This window comes from Patella vulgata, chromosome 3, assembly GCF_932274485.2.
Source record: "Patella vulgata chromosome 3, xgPatVulg1.2, whole genome shotgun sequence".
NCBI lineage: Eukaryota > Metazoa > Mollusca > Gastropoda > Patellidae > Patella > Patella vulgata.
The window spans coordinates 10,747,734-10,767,916 of NC_065881.2; the positions used below are offsets into that span (position 1 = coordinate 10,747,734).

The 20,183-nt window shown below is 38.9% G+C and overlaps 1 protein-coding gene across 1 annotated transcript in view; it reads right to left on the minus strand.

Moving 5' to 3' along the window:
• The window catches only part of LOC126815014 (neural-cadherin), a 67,650-nt gene that overhangs the window by 16,129 nt on the left and 31,338 nt on the right, over nucleotides 1–20,183 (minus strand). Inside the window, exons 5-23 of the mRNA XM_050540527.2 lie at nucleotides 19,849–19,957; nucleotides 19,248–19,374; nucleotides 18,591–18,844; nucleotides 16,514–16,791; nucleotides 14,808–15,254; nucleotides 13,486–13,854; nucleotides 11,445–11,645; nucleotides 10,882–11,080; nucleotides 9,833–9,976; nucleotides 9,037–9,152; nucleotides 8,455–8,634; nucleotides 7,347–7,668; nucleotides 6,439–6,911; nucleotides 5,225–5,466; nucleotides 4,026–4,162; nucleotides 2,881–3,156; nucleotides 2,346–2,567; nucleotides 1,451–1,565; nucleotides 386–567 (exon numbers count right to left, since the gene is read on the minus strand). Coding sequence (XP_050396484.2) covers nucleotides 386–567; nucleotides 1,451–1,565; nucleotides 2,346–2,567; nucleotides 2,881–3,156; nucleotides 4,026–4,162; nucleotides 5,225–5,466; nucleotides 6,439–6,911; nucleotides 7,347–7,668; nucleotides 8,455–8,634; nucleotides 9,037–9,152; nucleotides 9,833–9,976; nucleotides 10,882–11,080; nucleotides 11,445–11,645; nucleotides 13,486–13,854; nucleotides 14,808–15,254; nucleotides 16,514–16,791; nucleotides 18,591–18,844; nucleotides 19,248–19,374; nucleotides 19,849–19,957 — 4,393 coding nt within the window. The remainder of the gene's footprint in view (nucleotides 1–385; nucleotides 568–1,450; nucleotides 1,566–2,345; nucleotides 2,568–2,880; nucleotides 3,157–4,025; nucleotides 4,163–5,224; nucleotides 5,467–6,438; nucleotides 6,912–7,346; nucleotides 7,669–8,454; nucleotides 8,635–9,036; nucleotides 9,153–9,832; nucleotides 9,977–10,881; nucleotides 11,081–11,444; nucleotides 11,646–13,485; nucleotides 13,855–14,807; nucleotides 15,255–16,513; nucleotides 16,792–18,590; nucleotides 18,845–19,247; nucleotides 19,375–19,848; nucleotides 19,958–20,183) is intronic.

The following is a 20,183-nucleotide window of genomic DNA, read 5'->3' on the forward strand; positions in this document are numbered from 1 at the left end:
TTAATCTAACTGTATCGCTGAGAACAAATTCTGGGATTCTTCTACTCATAGACAGTAAGGAGAGAGAGAGAGAGAGAGAGAGAGAGAGAGAGAGAGAGAGAGGTCCATTGGACACAAACTAGATCATTTCATCGGTACTAACACATGGTTCAATTTAATTAATTTGCTTGCACATAGGGGTCTTTAGCAGTGGAAGGAAACCAGAGGACCCAGAGAAAACCCACAAGGTTTGACAGGCGACCCTATTCCTTATCATGTACAACCGGGGCATTGAAAGCATGCTAGTTGACTCAATGACAGACCTGCGATACAACGCGCATGAACAGACCATTCGGCCATCCAACCCCCCCCCCCCCCCCCCCCCCCGATTAAAAGATTATTATACCTGTGAGTCTCATAGCACCAGATTTACGTACAGCTTCTTCTGATAAGTTTTTCACGGTAACAGTTACCGTAGATACTGCATTAAGATTCCAAATTCTATCAAAAACATTAACACTGAATGTGTAGTCTTTATCTACAGGTACGCCTTTAGCCATTGTTATCATGCCATCTTCTGCATTTACACTGAAACATTTATACAAAGTGGAATAATAAAAATGAAAATGAAATGAAATGGGGTTTAACGTCCTACTGTTATGCTCCTAAACTGGACTAATTAAGATGGGCATACGCCATACAGTGTGCTATGAGGGAAATTTTGCCCGGGCAGCGGCCTACTCTTATATCGAATTCCAACTGCCAAGGGATCTTTTACGTGCACGCCAATGTGTACACGAGACCTCGATTGTTTGTCCCATCCAAATGAGTAGACAGCTGTCCTTGTCTGTCTGGCCCTCCGTCCTGCATCACTGACAAGGGGAAACCACGCCGAAAAATCCGGATGAACTTTCTCGGCCAATGCAGGGATCGAACACCCGACCTCCAGGCTAGCGAGCCAGTGTCTTACCCAATTAGCCATGGGACGAACACATGGTTCAATTTTATTTCAATAATTGGCTTCCACGTAGGGGTCTTTTGCAGTGAGAGGAAATCGGAGGACCCGGAGATGGGGATAAACATCCACAACCTTGGTGTCATTACAGGCTTAAGACATACTGTTCAATTTGGTTTGAGGAAACCCACAAGGATGAACAGGTGACCCTATTTCTTTACTTTATGACAAAAATGAAATAGGGTTTAACGTCCTACTGTTCTGTCCGAACTGGGCTAATGAAGACAAGCAAATGCCATACAGTGCACTATGGCCTACTCTTATATCAGATCTTTTACATACATGCCAATGTGCACACAGGACCACAGATTTTCATCCCATCCAAACAACTAGACAGCTGCACCACTGACAAGGGGGGAAACCTTGGAAACTCAATGACAGATTTTATGATCTAAAGCACGTGCCTGACACCATTCAACCCGCAACCCCACTTTATATATACATTTATATACTTACGTGAAATATTCTTTCATATAAGCTGGTTCGGAAAATGTAAAAGTTTTATCAACAACATCCCAATCATCAGGATCAGTCGCGTAAACATTACCAATATCTATCGGTCCAAATTTACCTGTTAAATAAACAAACAATTTAATCAGTAATTTGGATAATTATATTTAAAGGGGTTTAACCTCTCCCTCAATATATCTAACGATCCAATATATTTAAAGGGGCTAAACCTCTAATTCAATATATCTAATGACCTAATATATTTAAAGGGGCTAAACCTCTAATTCAATATATCTAACAGCCCAATATATTTAAACTAGGGGCTAAACCTCTCACTCAATATATCTAACAGCCCAATGTATTTAAAGGGTTCTAAAACTCTCACTCAATATATCTAACGGTCCAATATATTTAAAGGGGCTAAACCTTTGACTCAATGTATCTAAGGGTCCAAATTTACCTAACAAACAAACAAACAATTAAATCAGAGAGAGAGAGATGGGGTTTAACATCCACTCAACACAAACTAGGTCATTTCGGGACTAACATATAGTCAGGAGATCTTTGTAGACAAGTAGATTAAACCAGAATACTCATTTCATTCATACTCGTGAGAAATGGGGGTATAACATCTACTTGACAAAAACTAGGCCATTATCAGCATCAGACTAACATATTATTCAATTTTATTTCCATCCTTTATTTGTCACGTACAAACGGGGAATCAAAACCATGCCACCAGACTAAATGACATACCTTTTAATTCAACACGTGCATTAACCATTCACCCCCCCACCCCCACCCCACATTTCATTGGATCATGGTTAAATTCCTAGAGCAAATTTTAGCCAATAAAAAGGCAGCATTCAGTTTAAATTATCCAATCATAAGTGTGTCTTACCTTCATAATTATAGACAAATATATCTTTATGTCCTGGTCCATGTTTGTTATCATTCTCGTCCCCGATTTCAATGGTTAATGTATTGGTACCCGTTTGAGCTCGTGGATCGTTAGAATCTCTCATATCCCACATTACAACAGGCATATAATAATATTTGACATTTTCACGGTCAAATTCGGCCTTAGTTTTAACTATACCCTCACCATCACCATTATCTCCATCTGTAAATAAACAATTTCTGTTTTAAAGATACATAATGTAAGATTTAGATTTTAAAAAAAAAGCTGACAATTCTCACTACTGTAGCTTAAACATACATTATGCAAGAGCTAAATCTGCCTGTCGCAGGTCTTTCTTTAGGCCTGAAATCTTATCTAAATTATTGATTAGACTTTAATTAACTTATCAATCAAGACCATAATCAATGTCATGGGTCTTCCTTTAGAATAAAAACTGAATTTCAATCTCGAAAGAGAATCTATTTTTTGATTTGTAAAACTCTAATTTGCTCCATAATGATTTCTATTAACTTACTCGGATCAAATTCTAAACTAAAGAATTGACAAGTTGGTTTTCCAGGACAGGGACATACTTCCGTGCCATCGGTACATTTTGCCGAAGCAAATCCAAACGGTGCACCAAATTGTGGAGTATCTAAATCTTTAGCCTGGAGATTAATAACCAAAGAAGGGAAAGTTTTCGAATTTTCTGGTACAACTGGCCGATAATCTTCTTTAAAGATAGGATAGTTATCATTGATGTCGTTTAATGTCAAGATAAAGCTGGCAGTTCCTGTTAATTTCGGATCACCTGCAAAAACAATATAATAATAAATTAATACATGGATATTTTTTTAAATTTTAATGTCTGAAATATTGCTATCAATGTCTGAAATATCGCTATCAAGGTCTGAAATATCGCTATCAAAGTCCGAAATATTGCTATCAATGTCCGAAATATTGCTATCAATGTCCGAAATATTGCTATCAATGTCTGAATGTATGAAATATTGCTATCAATGTCTTGATTAAAATCGATGAAAGCAGGTCTTGTAGGAAAATACAGTAATGCAAATTATGTCATTTCAGGAATAACATACGTTAAATTTTAGTTCAATAATTCACTTTTGTATAGCAGTTGGAGGAGAGAGAGAGAGAAATGGGGTTTAACGACCACTCGACACAAACTAGGTCATTTCGGGACTAACATATGGTTTAATTTTATTTCAATAATTCGCTTGCGCATAGGGGTCTTTAGCAGTGGGAGGAAACCTGAGGACCCGGAGAAAACCCACAAGGTTGGACAGGCGACCCTACTCCTGTCACGTACAACCTGGGATTCGTAACCATGCCAGTTGACTCAATGACAGGCCTTATGATGCAGCACGCACGTGCTAACCATTCGGCCATCCAACCCCCCGGAAACCGAAGTACCTGAGAAAATTGAATCTACACCACTTGATTTAATGACAGTTTGTTCTAAAGGACACAGGTAAGATCATTTGCGCTCCCCGCCCCACATCCACCGAGCCACAACTGAACGTTTTTGGAAACAATTTACCCCCCCCACTCCTCCAAGCCATAATTTAATGTATAGGAGACCATTTGACCACACTCGCCCTCCTCCAAGATATAATTGAATATATTGATTCAACGTCAAGAGATTGAATGTAAATATACCTTCATCAATAGCCAGTATGTTAATGTAATGAACTTCCACAGTTTCTCTATCTAGAGGACGTTGTACTGTTACAACACCAGTTGATTCATCTATAGCAAACTGTCTTCGTTTATCTGTAGCTAAATCAATACTATATCTGAAATACAAACATTACATTACATGAAATGAAATGGGGTTTAACGTCCTACTGTTCTTCTCCTATACTGGGCTAATGAAGACAGGCATTATGCCATACAGTGTGCTATGAGGGAAATTTTGACCGTGCAGCGGCACTATCGCCTACTATCAAATTCCAACTGCCAAGGGATCTTTTACGTGTCATTCAAAAGACTAGACAGCTGTCCTTGTCAGGCCCTCCGTTCTGCACCACTGACAAGGGGAAACCACGTCGGAAAATCCAGATGAACTTTCTCGGCCAATGCAAACATTACAAATAAAATGGGATATAATGTCCTACTTTTCTGCAATGACTGGTCTAATATGCCATGTAGGATAATTTTGCCAGGAGAGCTGCGCTATGGCTTACTCTTATATCGAATGCCAACTGTCAAAGGTGTAGAAGGGACCTTGGTTTTCCGTCGAATCCGAACGACTAGACAACTGTCCTGCACCACTGACGAAGAAACCTGAGGAATGGGAGGAAACCAGAGGGACCGGAAAAACCCCACAAGGTTGAACGAGCGACCCTACTCCATATCACGTACAAGCTGGGTATCTAAACCATGCCACTTGACTTCATGATAGAAACGAAATGGGGTTTAATGTCCTACTGTTCTGATCCGAACTGGGCTATTGAGAGAGAGGGATAGAGAGAGAGAGAGATGGGGTTTAACGTCCACTCGACACAAACTAGGTCATTTCGGGACTAACACATGGTTTAATTTCATTTCAATAATTCGCTTGCTCTGAGGGGTCTTTAGCAGTGGGAGGAAACCGGAGGACCCGGAGAAATCCCACGAGGTTGGACAGGCGACCCTACTCCTTGTCAGGTACAACCGGGGATTCGAAACCACCCCAGTTGACTCAATGACAGACTTTATGGTACAGAGCGCACGTGCTAACCATTCAGCCATCCACACCCCCCCCCCCCCGGGCTATTGAAGACGAGGCTTGATGATAAGACTTTCCGTTCCACCCAACCCCCTATGATGCATCACGTCTTCCATTATAACATTAATATACCAAATAGGTCACATACTTAAACTCTGCATTTCTTCCAGAATCGGCATCTGTTGCAGTAAAGGTTTCCAACACCGTACCAATTGCGACATTTTCGTCGACAGTTTTCGACTTTGTCTTGGGTTGAAATTCTGGCGCGTTATCGTTGAAATCTTCGACAGTAACGTGAACGTAAGCTGTGTCTGTATGAGCAGGATCGTTATCCTGTACCGTTACTGTCAGGTTAAACTGTCGCTCATTAACGTTTTCATAATCTACTCTCTACAAAAAAAAATTAACACAAGACTCTAATAATAAATTGTTAAAGTGGAATTTAGTAACTGAGTGAAATGAAATTAAATTAAATATCCTACTATTCTGCTCTGATAGGGCTAGTGAATGAGAACATTATATGGGATACTATAAGCGAGTTACTAAGTTCACTACTAGCGGCATTTTTAGGAGGGTTCACTAGCCAAAAAATTAACACAAATTTTTAATAATAAATTGTTAAAGTGGCATTTAGTAAGTGAATGAGAATAACACATGGCACAATGATATGGAATACAAGTTACTTAGACATTTATTTCTGGAGATTTTTCGACCACTGTTCTCTGCTTGATAAGTATATGGTTCAATTTTATTTCAATAATTTGCTTGTGCATAGGGGTCTTTAGCATTGGGAGGAAACCATAGGACCCAGAGAAAACACACGAGGTTGGACCTTGTCACCTACAACCGGAGAATCAAAACGATACCAGTTGACTCAATGACAAGGTCAAATGCACAATTGACTCAAGTTCACGAGATGTAAACAGGGCTAACGCTTACCAAACCCCAGAACTAGCCCTACACTAACCCTAACATGCAATCCTCAACAGTAATCATGTGCCCTAACCCTGTTTACATCTCGTAACCTTCAGGAAATATGCATTTGGCCTTGTCAAATAGATCTAGGCTTTATGATGTAATGCACACACATAAGACCATCATTGCCTTGCCTTCAATGGTGTTTAACGTCCGCTTGACACAAACTAGGTCATTTTGGGGCTAACACATGGTTCAATTTTATTTCAATAATTTGCTTGCGCATAGGGGTCTTTAGCAGTGGGAGGAAACCGGAGGACCCCGAGAAAACCCACGAGGTTGGACAGGCGACCTTGAGGAAATGTGTATTTGGCCTTGTCAAATAGATCTAGCTGTTATGATGAAATGCACCCTCCTCCCAAATAAACAGTTTAAAAATGGAATTACCTTATAGACAACAATACTTCCTTCATTATTGACGCCAACCACCTGGAAGTAAGTACGATCCTGTTGAGCCAAGGAATATTCCAATCTCGCATTCTCTCCAATGTCTTTATCTGTAGCACGTACTAAAGCGATTTCCCCACTTGCCTGAGCCTCCGACATCGTGACATTGTAATATTTTTGTTGAAAGACGGGAACCTGGTCATTAATATCAGTTAGAGTAACAGTAACTGTTGTTGTGGAAGTTTCCGGATTAGGTCCCTTGTCGTGTGCTGTCATGATAATTGAATATACGGCTAGCGTCTCGCGATCTAAGCCCTCTGGTCCGGTATTAGTCGTCACTAAACCAGTCTCGGCATTGACGGCAAAAATGTTGGAATTAGTATCGGTAACTTGTGGTGTGTATATTGCATATACAACAGTTCCGTTGTCTCCAAAATCGTAATCCCGAGCCAGGACGGACATAACCACCGAACCTGTAGACAGAAATAAAAGAATTTATTACAAAAGACACCATGACAGAACCGTCAACACAATTTTTTTTTTTTTAAAGAGAATTTTAAAATAGAAATGAAATGAAATGGAGTTTAACGTCCTACTGTTCTGCTCCGAACTGGGTTAATGAAGACGGGCATACACTATACAGTGTGCTATAAGGGAAATTTTGTCCAGACAGCTGCACTACGGCCTACTCATATATTGAATTCCAACTGTCAAGGAAACCCTTTACATGTCCTTGTCAGGCCCTCCATCCTGCATCAATGACAAGGGGGAACCACACCAGAAAATCTGGATGAACTATCTCAGCCAATGTAGGGATTGAACACCCGACCTCCAGGCTACCGAGCCAGCGTCTTACCCAGCGTGATCCCCATGCAGATTACGTTGATAATAGCTAGTAATGGGCTTACCTCTTTGAGAATGTTCAGCAACTGTTCCGGACATATCCTCTTGAAAGATCGGCTGATTATCGTTAATATCCAAAGGCCTTACTTGAACCGAGGCAAAACCATATTGAGCACTATCTGGGTTCTGAGGTTCATCCATAGCTCGAACATTAAACTGATAAACGGCCCTTCCGTCTGGTAAATCTCTATCAAGGGGCAATAATAAATATAACTCTCCAGTTTCTGGGTTAATATCGAAGGATTTTCCAACACCATCCGTTCCATATCCTAATAAGGAATATCGGATATTGTTGGGTCTATTTCTATCTGCATCTGTAGCTGAAACCTGAGATTAAGACGCAATATAATTACAAATTCTAAAACCAATGACGACCCAACTTCAACAATTTTCCTGCATCATATCATGATAAGTGATAAATTTGAGTAGGCCTACATAGGTGCAAAAATTATTAGACTCAAATCTGATATAAATTATATAAACGCAAACGCGTCATATTGTAACAACATTATAACTACTGTGTACCTTTGTTACTTATTCAATAATATTTATTATTATTATTATTGTTCGATTTACATAGCGCTTCATTACACGTGAAGTGTTTCTAAGCGCATATCACAAACATATACCTCAAACACACAGAAACAATCAAAATCAGGAGAACATAATTTATCCGTTTTTATTTCTATTTTATCAAAAAAGCATATATAAAATAAAATACTATTGCAGAACTTTTCAGCGATTTTCAGGGAAAGTAACTTTGTTTAATATAATAGACCGTCAAAATGAAACCTACAAATTTCTACAGATGGAATTTATCGTTGTCATTTACAACGAGATGTTGCTGAGCAGGAGTGGCAGCTCGTTTAGAATCTGTGGTACCGTGCGAAATTTGAACACAATCTATACCGTTATATTCGATTCTTTGGACCCTGGGGTGTTACACTAAACATGCGGGTGAGGTGAAAATCAACCATGTTAGAATTCCAATCTCTATCTTTATTTCTCAAAAAAGGCAGGCGAACCACAGCACAAGGGAGATAACTTATATCTACTTAGAATAGGTTTCAGACCACAATGAATCTCAATATACCACTATCTGACAATACATACCGTAGTTAGCCATCGTTTGTTGTTTGGTGTTATAGTTGTATCTTCCTCTACTATATTAGCTATGGTATACGTTTGATTTAAAAACTGTGGTCTATTATCGTTCACATCTTCTACATCGATATGAACTCGGGTTTGACTGGTATTAAGGCCATCGCTCGCCACTAAAGTCAGATCAAAGGACTAAAAATAGATGAATATATATTGTATTAATAGATGAACATATATTGTAAAAATAGATGAATATATATTATAAAAAGAAAAGTAAAGACACTACAGTTGGGGGGGGGGGGGAGCAGGACAACACCCCACCCACCCCCAGCACAACTTTCCCCTGAACAAATTCCCTCTGGACAACTGCACCGCCTCACCAGGACAACCCTCCACCCAAGACAACTATTCTATGGTTTTGGGTGCCAGTTGTAGTGAACAAAGAACACATATCCTACAAGACAATTTTAAGGTCCCAAGAAAGGAGCCGAAACCCTTTAAGAAGAAGTCACAGTTATCGTGAAAACTAAAAATTATTGCTTATCTCTTCAAATTGGCAATTAATTACTCAATTAAAAAATTAGAATAACTTGCCTCTTCCCCATTTTCAAAATCTAGTTGCCTAGCAACATATATGATTCCTTTTTTAGACTGGACACCAAAGGCACTTCTAATATTCCCCTGACTAATAGAGTAGGTCAATATATCAGCTGAAAGATAAATAAATTCACATATCTTAATACTAATATTTGTGACTGTCGTTTTTCTGTCTGTCTGTTTGTCTGTCTGTCTGTCTGTTCGGGGTTGGCGGCTACACTAGGTCTGCCCCGAGTCTGAAATTTGGGGTATAGGGGTAGCTCGGACCGGGGAGTAACATAGGCCAGGTGGCGTTAGTCTACCACTTCCGGTTTCGGTGTTATGACCCCCGAGCGAAGCCGGGCATTCTTCTAGTATCTAATAATTCTGATTAACAAAACTACAACCATTGATAACTTCACTCTAAATAAAGTAATTTGAAGCAAATCTTCAAAATGTTCATTTTGCATTATCTATTTTTGAAATATTACAGTGAGAATGGTCAGTTCTTTATCTAAATCTTACATAATGACCCCTTAAGTCGGTGAAAAATTTGATATTCTAGTGAAGAATGTAAATTAGGAAATGAAATGAAATGGGGTTTAACGTCCTACTGTTCTGCTCCGAACTGGGTTAATGAAGACAGGCATACGCCATACAGTGTGCTATGAGGGAAATTTTGCACAGACAGCAGCACTATGGCCTACTCTTATATTGAATTCCAACTGCTAAGGAATCTTTTATGTGTACGCCAATGTATACATTGGACCTTGTTTTTTTTTTGTCCCATCCGAACAACTAGACATATACTTACATGTATCAGGATCTTGAGCTGTAACCATTATAATGCTATGTTGTAAGCCAGCATCTTCTTTAACAGAAGCATTATATAAATCATGCTCAAAAAATGGACTGTTGTCATTTCTATCTGTGATAATAACTTGAACAATGGCGCTAGCTGTAACATACAAACATTATACATGTATTATAAACTGGTCAACACAGAGAGAGAGAGAGAGAGAGAGAGAGAGAAAGAGAGAGAGAGAGAGAGAGAGGGGGTTTAAGTCCACTGGAAACAAGCTAGGTCATTTTGGGACTAACATAGTTCTATTTTATTTCAGTAATTTGCTTATGCGTAGGGGTCTTTAGCAGTGAGAGGAAACCGGAGGACCCGGAGAAAACCCACGAGGTTGGACAGGCGACCCTACTCCTTGTCACATACAACTGGGGAATCGAAACCACGCCAGTTGACTCAATGATAGACCTTATGATAAAACGCGTGCATGCTAACCATCCAACCTCAGTTTGTCGTCTCATTGCTAGGCCCTCTTTCCCACACCACCGATAAGGGGGAACCATGCCAGAAATTCCTATGATTTTGCTCGGCCAATGTCGGGATCGAACATGGGACTGCCAGGTTAGCGAGCCAACGTCCAACTAACTGAGCCACCTTGCGCCCCCCCCTTCTTTAGTTAAAGAAATGAACAAAGATGATAACCTTTATTAGGTCAACCAGGGGGTGTATGATAAGGTATGCCAGAAATTAGTGATGAACATTACTTAGCCAACGACGAGATTAAACATGGGACCGCCAGGAGGCGAACCCAACGTCCTACTCACTGAGCCACCCTGCTCCCCTCCCACTTCTCTACCCCACCCTCCTTTAGTTAAAGAAATGAATAAAGATGCTAACACTTATTAGGTCTTCCAGGGGGTGCATGATTAGGTATGCCAGAAATTCCTGATGAACTTTTCTCAGCCAACGACGGGTCCACCAGGATAGCAAGCCAACGTCCTACTCACTGAGTCACTGTGCCCCAAACCCCACCCCATTTAGTTAAAGAAATGACTAAAGATTCTAACCTTTATTAGGTGTTCCAGGCGGTGTATGATTAGGTATGTCAGATGGGGCACCATCTACGACATTCACTTGAAGAAAATACGTCTGCTGTTTCTCTCTATCAAAACTAACAGCTGTGGTAATTCGAGCCGTATTTTGATCAACCTTTGTTATTCGGAACAAATTTGAAACATTTTCTTTTTGCTCCAACGAAAAGGTTAGCTGAAAATAAATTTGACATGGCTAGATAAAAAGAATGGAATGTATTCTAAAATCACACCAATATAGTACTTAAGAGAGAGAGAAATGGGGTTTAACTTCACTCGATACACAAACTAGATCATTTCGGGACTAACACCTGGTACAATTTTATTTCAATAATTTGCATGCGCATAGGGGTCTTTAGCAGTAGGAAGATACCGGAGGACCCGGAGAATGGACAGGCAACCCTACTCCTTGCCACTTGCAACCGGGGAATCGAAATCACGCCAGTTGAGTCAATGAGAGACCGTATAATAACCATTTGGCCACCCAACCCCACGTATAAGAACAGATATCAATGGAATACAAGAACAGTGAAACTTACATCATTATAAGGAGAAGAAGAGTCATCATCAAAAGCTTTAACATCAATGACCACTTGACCAGGGTCCATATTTTCAGCAACACTACCAGGATACATAGTAATAGCTTGATCTCTTCCAACAAAATATGGTACTTTATTGTTTTTATCAAGTAATCTTATTTTTGGTGAAATATGACTGTTTCGTGGCGTAGGATTTAAATTCTGAAGAGAAAAACAAATATGCAACTTTAAACATACATTATGCAAGAGCTAAATCTGTCTATTGTAGGTCTTTCTTTAGGCCTGAAATGTTATCTAAATTATTAATTAGACATTAATTAACCTATCCAGACAATAATCAACTGTAGATGGCATCGCTAGCCTGTGATCTTTCGTGGATTATGAGCTGATTTACTGCATAACTTTCCTTCACGATTTAACGATTTAATGGATAATCAAGATTATGCTGTTTATCGTACTGACTTTAGTAATGATGATCGAGGCTAGGCGGAAATTTCAATCGCTTAGTTCTTGGTTCATTATGGATCAATTTGACTGAAATTTTCAGCAAATTGCCTTTACATTATCTAGTTTTTTATAGTGAGAACTGCCAACTCGTTATCGAATCTCCCATAATGTATCTTTAGTAGTTTGTAATAGAGAGTGAGAGAGAAATGGGGTTTAAAACCCACTTGACACAACCTAGGTCATTTTGGGACTAACACATGGTTCAGTTTTATTCCAATATTAATTGGCTTGCACATAGAGGCCTTTAGCAGCGGGAGGAAAACGGAAGATCAGGAGAAAACCCCAATCTGGTTAAAACACAGATCCTATTTCGTTTCATTTTTATAGTTCAAAATTTCGTTTTACTTGTCTTTACTACACTTGGATCTGGAAGAGTTGTTATTTAACTCTTGTTCTGAATGGTGTCAGGGATAAGCCAATGAAACAGTCTGTTACGGCGAGCTTTAGGCGTGTTTTTCACGGAACTGTGGGTAATCCACTAGTAACAACAATGTTGATTGGTTAATCAAATGTCTGACGTCATAGGGTCATAAGTCGGTCTTTTGACCCCTGACATGACCTATCGCTATGTAGTGTAGGCCATCGAAAGTATAAAAAAATGCAACGAAATATAGATCTGTATTTTAATCAGATTGGGGAAAACCCAAGACTCAATGAAATACTGTATGATCTAACATCCACTCGTTCAACCACTTGGCCACCCAACCCCACAATTTTCTATTAATTTATGCGGTCCAACAATACAGTACATGAATATAAAACAAAGCCATAGAAAATGTTTCATGACAAATGAAATGAAATGGAGTTTAACGTCCTACTGTTATGTACCAACTGGGCTAATGAAGACGGTCATACACCATACAGTAAGTTATTGACGGAAATTTGCCCGGACAGTGGTGCTACAGCCTACTCTTATTTCAAATTCAAATTCAGATTCTTTTACCTGTAGGTCAGTGTGTACACAGGATCTCTTTTTTTGCATATCATCCAAAGGACTAGACACTGACATGGGGAAACCACCCCGGAAAATCCAGAAGAACACTCGGGAGGCAATCCGAGACCTCCAGGTTCACACTGATCAACAGTGAATATTCGCTAGTCCACGAAAATCACTGATAAGGATGACATCGATGCGATTTTAACTTTTTTCCTCCGACAAACTAAATTCTAAAACATTTTTTTTATGTCTTAGAAAAAAAAATAAAGACGTTTGACGTATTTGTAGGTAAAAATTATTTCCTATTGAGTGTAAATGGGTATTAAAATGAGTAAAAGACTCTATTCCGCACGAACCAGTAACGTCTTATGTAAACAATGCACGCGCCATTGATCCATTGATTGACGCCGTGTGAGGAGACATCACATGTTGAAGGTAGTCATCTTTTACAGAGATATTCGAAGACTTTCGTAATCCTCTGTGAAAGATTGCTCCAGTTTAGAAAGCCAGAGAATTACTCATGAGGAACCATAGTTCTTCAATTGTAAATTTTTTACATGACAAGACTTAATTTAAATATTTTTGTGATAAACTTACCGTGACCCGAATTCTAACTTCATACAAATCCTTGATATTATAATCCAGTGAACTGTGTACGAGTAATTTGACAGTGGTACCACTTGATTCAATAGAAAACGGTTCCAGGATGGTAGTAGGATTACCGTCATTGTTAACTAAGGAAAAGACAAGATTAGGATTATCAATATTTGATGTAGCAGAAAATTCGGCCACTTGAAATCCATTTCCCGCCGTTTCACTGACATCATATGTTCTTGAATAATCATTTGAGTTCCATGTCGGGGGTTTGCTAGTAATATCGGCAACCTTGATAACGACATTTGCTGTTTTGTTTAAAGGTGGTACTCCTTTATCCTTCGCCATGACAACCAGAGGATACGAAAGTTTCTGTAAATAAATTAAAGCAGAAAGACATTAATAAATAATTAAATGAAATGATTGGACAAATGAACACGGCCGTACACCCTATGGCCTACCCTTATTTTGAATTATAACCAGTTGTTGTTTTTTGTATTTTAGAGGAGAGGCGAAAAAAGCTCCCCTTAATGAACAGTAAGGCGACTAAAAAAAACAATGACTGTGTAACTGTTCAGGGTTCTGTTACATGCATGCCAATGTGTACACGGAACCTTTGTTTTTCGTACGATCTGTATGACTATACATTTTGACTTGGCAGACCCTCCATCCTGCACTTATATCCTGATATACATGTAAAACAGTTCTATATCTTCGACATACGCAGGACTAAAAATATCAATTAATCATTTATCCTGTTGATTTCTTGGTAAATATTGACCCGGTTATGAATCAGGATACGAATCGTATCGTAGCACCTGAATTGCAAGGCGTATCGTATCGTGACTGAACAAACCATCTGACCACCCAACCACCAAGAATACAGAATTAATCAACTCTCGTTAAACCATCTGGCCACCCAACTACCAAGAATAAAGAATTAATCAACTCTCGTTAAACCATCCGGCCATCCAACCACCAAGAATAAAGAATTAATCAACTGTCGTTAAACCATCTGGCCACCCAACCACAAAGGATAAAGAATTATTCAACTGTCGTTAAACCATCTGGCCACCCAACTACCAAGAATAAAGAATTAATCAACTGTCGTTAAACCATCTGGCCACCCAACCAGCAAGAATAAAGAATTAATCAACTGTCGTTAAACCATCTGGCCACCCAACCACCAAGAATAAAGAATTAATCGACTGTCGTTAAACCATCTGGCCACCCAACCACCAAGAATAAAGAATTTATCAACTCTCGTTAAACCATCTGGCCACCCAACCAACAATATTAAGAAATAATAAAGTCCTAGTACTTACATCGGTCAATGATTTGTTAAGATAGATAATACCAGCTTCCAGATCTATTTTAAACATATCATCGGGATTCGATATCAGGAAATATTCTACTTTTGCATTATCACCAATGTCTGCATCATCAGCACGTACGTTAGCTACTGAACGTCCAGGCAGGTAATCCTCTGTAATAGTCACAGCATATTCGGGTTGATCGAATACTGGTGATTTGTCGTTGATATCTCCGATGTTTACAGTAAATGTACAGTATCCTTCCAAAGAAGGATTGGCTTGATCGTTGCCTTTTACTGTCAAAGTAAATGATTGAGTTGTTTCTCGATCAAACTCCACGTTAGTCGTAACTGTTCCATTGTCCACATTGATATTAAAACGTGGTGACTGATTTTGCCCCCGTAAAATACTGTATGTAACTCGTCCATTTTCATTTCGATCCTCATCTATGGCTTTAACCTGAAAAAAAAAAAAATAATGAAGTCATAAATACATTAATATCCAATTAACATAAGGCAATACTAATTTGATTTTCTGTTCTGCCGTTATCCAATCTGATTAAAATACAGATCTATATTTCATTTTGTTTTTTATACTTTCGATGGCCTACACTACTTGAAGATCTGACTAGTTATAGCCATAGGTCACGTCAGGGGTCAAAAGGCCGACTTATGACCCTATGATGTCAGACATTTGATTAACCAATCAGCATTGATGTTACTAGTGGATTACCCACAGTTCAGGGCCAAAAAGGTCAAACACTCGATTCGACAGACCATTTGATTGGTTGACTCTTCATTTCAAGCAGAACACGAGGTAAATAACAAGTCTTCCAGATCCAAGTGTAGTAAAGACAAGTAAAATGGAATTTTGAACTATAAAAATGAAACGAAATAGGATCTGTGTCTAATCAGGTTGACCGTTATCGTTTCTACATTGAGTTTTGCAGCAAATTTTCGAATCTGCCTGAACCACTGCTCCTTAAACTGAAATGACATGAAATGGGTTTTAACGTCTTTCTGTTCTGCTCCGACTGGGATAAGGAAGACGGGCATACGCCATACAGTGTGCTATGAGATTAACCCGCGACCTCCAGGATAGATAGCCAGCGCCTTACCCACTTAGCCACTGAGACTCCCGTCCTAAACTGCCAAAATCACAGAACTGGTATACAGTCCTTAAATAGTTCACAGTTGATCGGGATACTGGAGGGAACCTTAGTTTTAGACAGTTTTGGGTGGTAAAAGTGCTAAAGGGTCTCATTGTTCTTGTTAACTGTATTACAATTGTTCTTGTTAACAGTATTGCAGTTGTCCTGATTACACAGTATTACAGTTGTTCTTGTTAACTGTATTACAATTGTTCTATTTATACAGTATTACAGTTGTTCTGGTTATACAGTATTACAATTGTTCTTGTTAACAGTATTACAGTTGTTCTTGTAATACATTATTACAGCTTTTCGGGTTAACAGTATTACAATTCTTCCTGTTATAAAGTATTAAAACTGTTCTGGTTAACTATTAAAATTGTTCATAATTGTTCATGTTATAAAGTATTACAATTGTTCATGTTATAAAGTATTACAATTGTTCTGGTTATACAGTATTACAACTGTTCATGTTATAAAGTATTAGAATTGTTCTGGTTATACAGTATTAATTACAGTTGTTTTTATTATACAGTATTAGAATTGTTCTTAAATAAAATCTACTCACCGTTATAACTTTTGTACCAACGGGTTGATGTTCCAGTACAGAAGCAACGTTATAATCTGAACAGTCGACGAAAGATGGTTTATGTTGATTTACATCAACGATTTCTACTACTAAATACGCCTCACTCGACAACGATATAGTACTTCCACAGCAAGCTCCGTCATCCTTAGCCGTGATATTCAAAACATACTTATCAATATTTGGAGGAACAGGTCGTATAAGACGAATAAGGCCAGAGTCTTGATTAATTGAGAAAATTCCTGATTCATCTCTATCAGCTGAAAAAAATAAACAAATTGAGTTACCACAACTGCAAAGGAGGTCATAAAAAAACAGATCTGGTTTGAAGACACAGTCATCCAATGTTTCACCATCGCAATATGAAATGGGGTTTACTGTCCACTCGACACAAACTAGGTCATTTCGGGACTAACATACATGTATGGTTCAACTTTATTTCAATAATTCAATAGGGGTCATCAGCAGTGGGAGGAAACCAGTGAAAACCCACGAGGTTGGACAACCGACCCTACTCCTTGTCACATACAACTGGGGTATCGAAACCACGCCACTCAACACAAACTAGGTCATTTTGGGACTAACACATGGTTCAAATTTATTTCAATAATTTGCTTTCACATAGGGGTCTTTAGCAGTGGGAGGAAACCGGAGAACCCGGAAAAAAACCCACGAGGTTGGATATGATTAATATAAATATGTAATACATTTCCACTAGTGATAGGTATTGCCACAACAGCCTCGATACGATACGTATTGCGATTCAGGTTCTACGATACGTTTTTTATCACGATTCATAACCAGGTCAATATTGACCAAGAAAACAACAGGATAAATGAAATAGGGTTTAACGTCCTACTCAGAATAAATGAATAATTGATATTTTAAGTCCTGTCGATTGTCGAAGAAAATTATTTTATATCAAGATCTTAAAGATACATTCCCGCGTACAAACTTTGTGATTTGATGATATATTTTGACTAAAAACATATTCAAAGTAACCAATCTATCAAAAATTTGCTTCAATTCCCTCTCAAAACTTTGTATTCGCCAGGGATACCTATAGCTATAAGTAAGCTGTTGTTAGACGCAATGTCTTAATGTGGATCAAAATAAGGTTCAAACATTTTAAGGGTGTTTGTGTGCGACATGGATAATTAAGTGGGACAGGTTACTTACTGAAGCAACAAGAGAAGAATATATCGTGCCAGCACTAATTTCCACTTTATTGGGGCCTCTTTAGATCAGGCTGTAGTGCTGCTGTCGCAATCATGAAGTATGTCCATCTTCCAGTCTGATTAAAACACAGATCTATATTTCGTTTCGTTATTTTATACATTTGATGGCCTACACTACTTGAAGATCTGACCAGTTTTACTGAAAGGCTTCATCAGGGGTTGAACGAGCGGCTTTTGACCCTATCTATGACATCAGACATTGATTAATCAATCAGCGTTGACGTTTTAGTGGTTTACCCACAGTTCCGTGCATGGCACGCCAAAAAGTCGCCTTAACAGATGGTTTCAGTGTCTAATACCTCACGCCACATATAACAACTCTTCCAGATCCTAGTACAGGCAAGTAAAACGAAATTTTGAACTATAAAAAACGAAACGAAATTAGGATCTGTGTTTTTATCAGATTGAAATGAAATGAAATGAAATGAAATGGGGTTGAACGTCCTACTGTTCTGCTCCTATACTGGGCTAATGAAGACGGGCATACGCCATACAGTGTGCTATCGCCTACTCTTATATCGAATTCCAACTGCCAAGGGATCTTTTACGTGCATTCTAACGTATACACGGGACCTCGGTTTTTCGTCTCATCCGAAAGACTAGACAGCTGTCCTTGTCAGGCCCTCCGTTCTGCACCACTGACAAGGGGAAACCACGTCGGAAAATCTGGATGAACTTTCTCGGCCAATGCAGGGATCGAACACCCGACCTCCAGGCTAGCGAGCCAGCGTCTTAACCACCTAGCCACCGTGGCTCCTTTTTATCAGATTGAAGTGGAGGCTGAGACCTATTTCTTTCTCTTTCTCTCGCTTATTACTTACGTGAGAAGAAAAATCTGACTCGATCACCATCCAGGTCAGTAGCTTGTATAAAAGTTACGACGTAGTTAATGTTGGCATCTTCTCTCACACTGAATACAATGGAGTCGTCAATCTTTATCTCTGGTGGTTCATCGTTTACGTTAGTTACAACAACACGTACATTAGCTATACCTGTCTGTACGGGACTACCTTTATCAGACGCAACAACTGTAAAACTGTACATGTGACCAACGATACGATCATAATCTAATCGTCTGAAATACAAATAAAATTATTATAATAGTAATACAAATAAAATTATTATAATAGTAACAATATTGTTGTTGGCTTTCGATAATTACAGTTTCCAATTATACATGACAGATGTAGTGAACACATGCGGAGCCTTGACTATAATATTAATTTCTGTTTCCGATATATCTGGACGCACGTGAAACTGAAAGGAAGGAAAGGCCACAAAACCCCCCAAAAAAAAAACAAAAGACCAAACAACAAGATTTTTGAGGGCTGAGAAACCGTAAACACAGGTTTTTTTTTTTCTTGGTAGAAATTGACAAATAAAAATATAACGGCCGACAGACTCTATTTGGGGGGCAGCAAGCAACCGTAAACATGGTTGTTTTTTTTTCTTGGCCTAAGTGACATAATGAATCTTACTCTTTGACTCGGATGATACCGATGTAACCTTGATCTACATCATTGACTGTTTCTATAGTAAAGTTACCATCATCAACGGAATATACCAGCTCAGAGTTGGTACTAGAGTCTTGATCAACAGCTTTCACTGAAAACAAAATCATACACATCGAATATAAAAAGTAGGGAGAGGTGAAAGAGGAGAGGGGAGGGGGTAATGACAAAAAAACAGGTCATTTTGGGACAATCATATTGTTCAATATTTTTTCAATAATAAACTGTCTAGCGTATGCCCATCTTCATTAGCTCTATATGAGAGAGAGAGAGTCAGAAAAGGCGGATGATAAACCCCATTTCTTTTCATTTTGCCATCTATACACATAAAAAGGCTTCTTTGGTTGTGCGTAGGGATCTTTAGCAGTGTGGGGAAACTGGAGGACCCAGAGAAAACCCACGAGGTTGGACAGGCGACCCTACTCCCTGTCACGTACAAGTGGGGAATTGAAACCACGCCAGTTGACTCAATAACATACCTTCTGATCCAACAAGCACGCATTAGCCATTCGGCCATCCAAGCCCCACCCACCCTTCCCAGAAAGTAAATAAATAATGTTATACATACCTTGTAAAATAGAATTGCCAATTCTAAAGTCTTCTGGAATAATTTTCTGATATCTTGAATATTCAAATATCGGTTTATTATCGTTAATATCGATTAATTCAATCACCAACTGAAAAAGTAAGACAGGTAAATTTAAAGTGGGGAGAGAGAGAGAGAAATGGGGTTTAACGTCCACTCGACACAAACTAGGTCATTTCCGGACTAACATATGGTTCAATTTTATTTCCATAATTCGCTTGCGCGTAAGGGTCTTTTAGCAGTAGGATGAAACCGGAGGACCCAAACAAAACCCACGAGGTTTGACTATGGTCTGGATAAGTTAATTAATGTCTAAT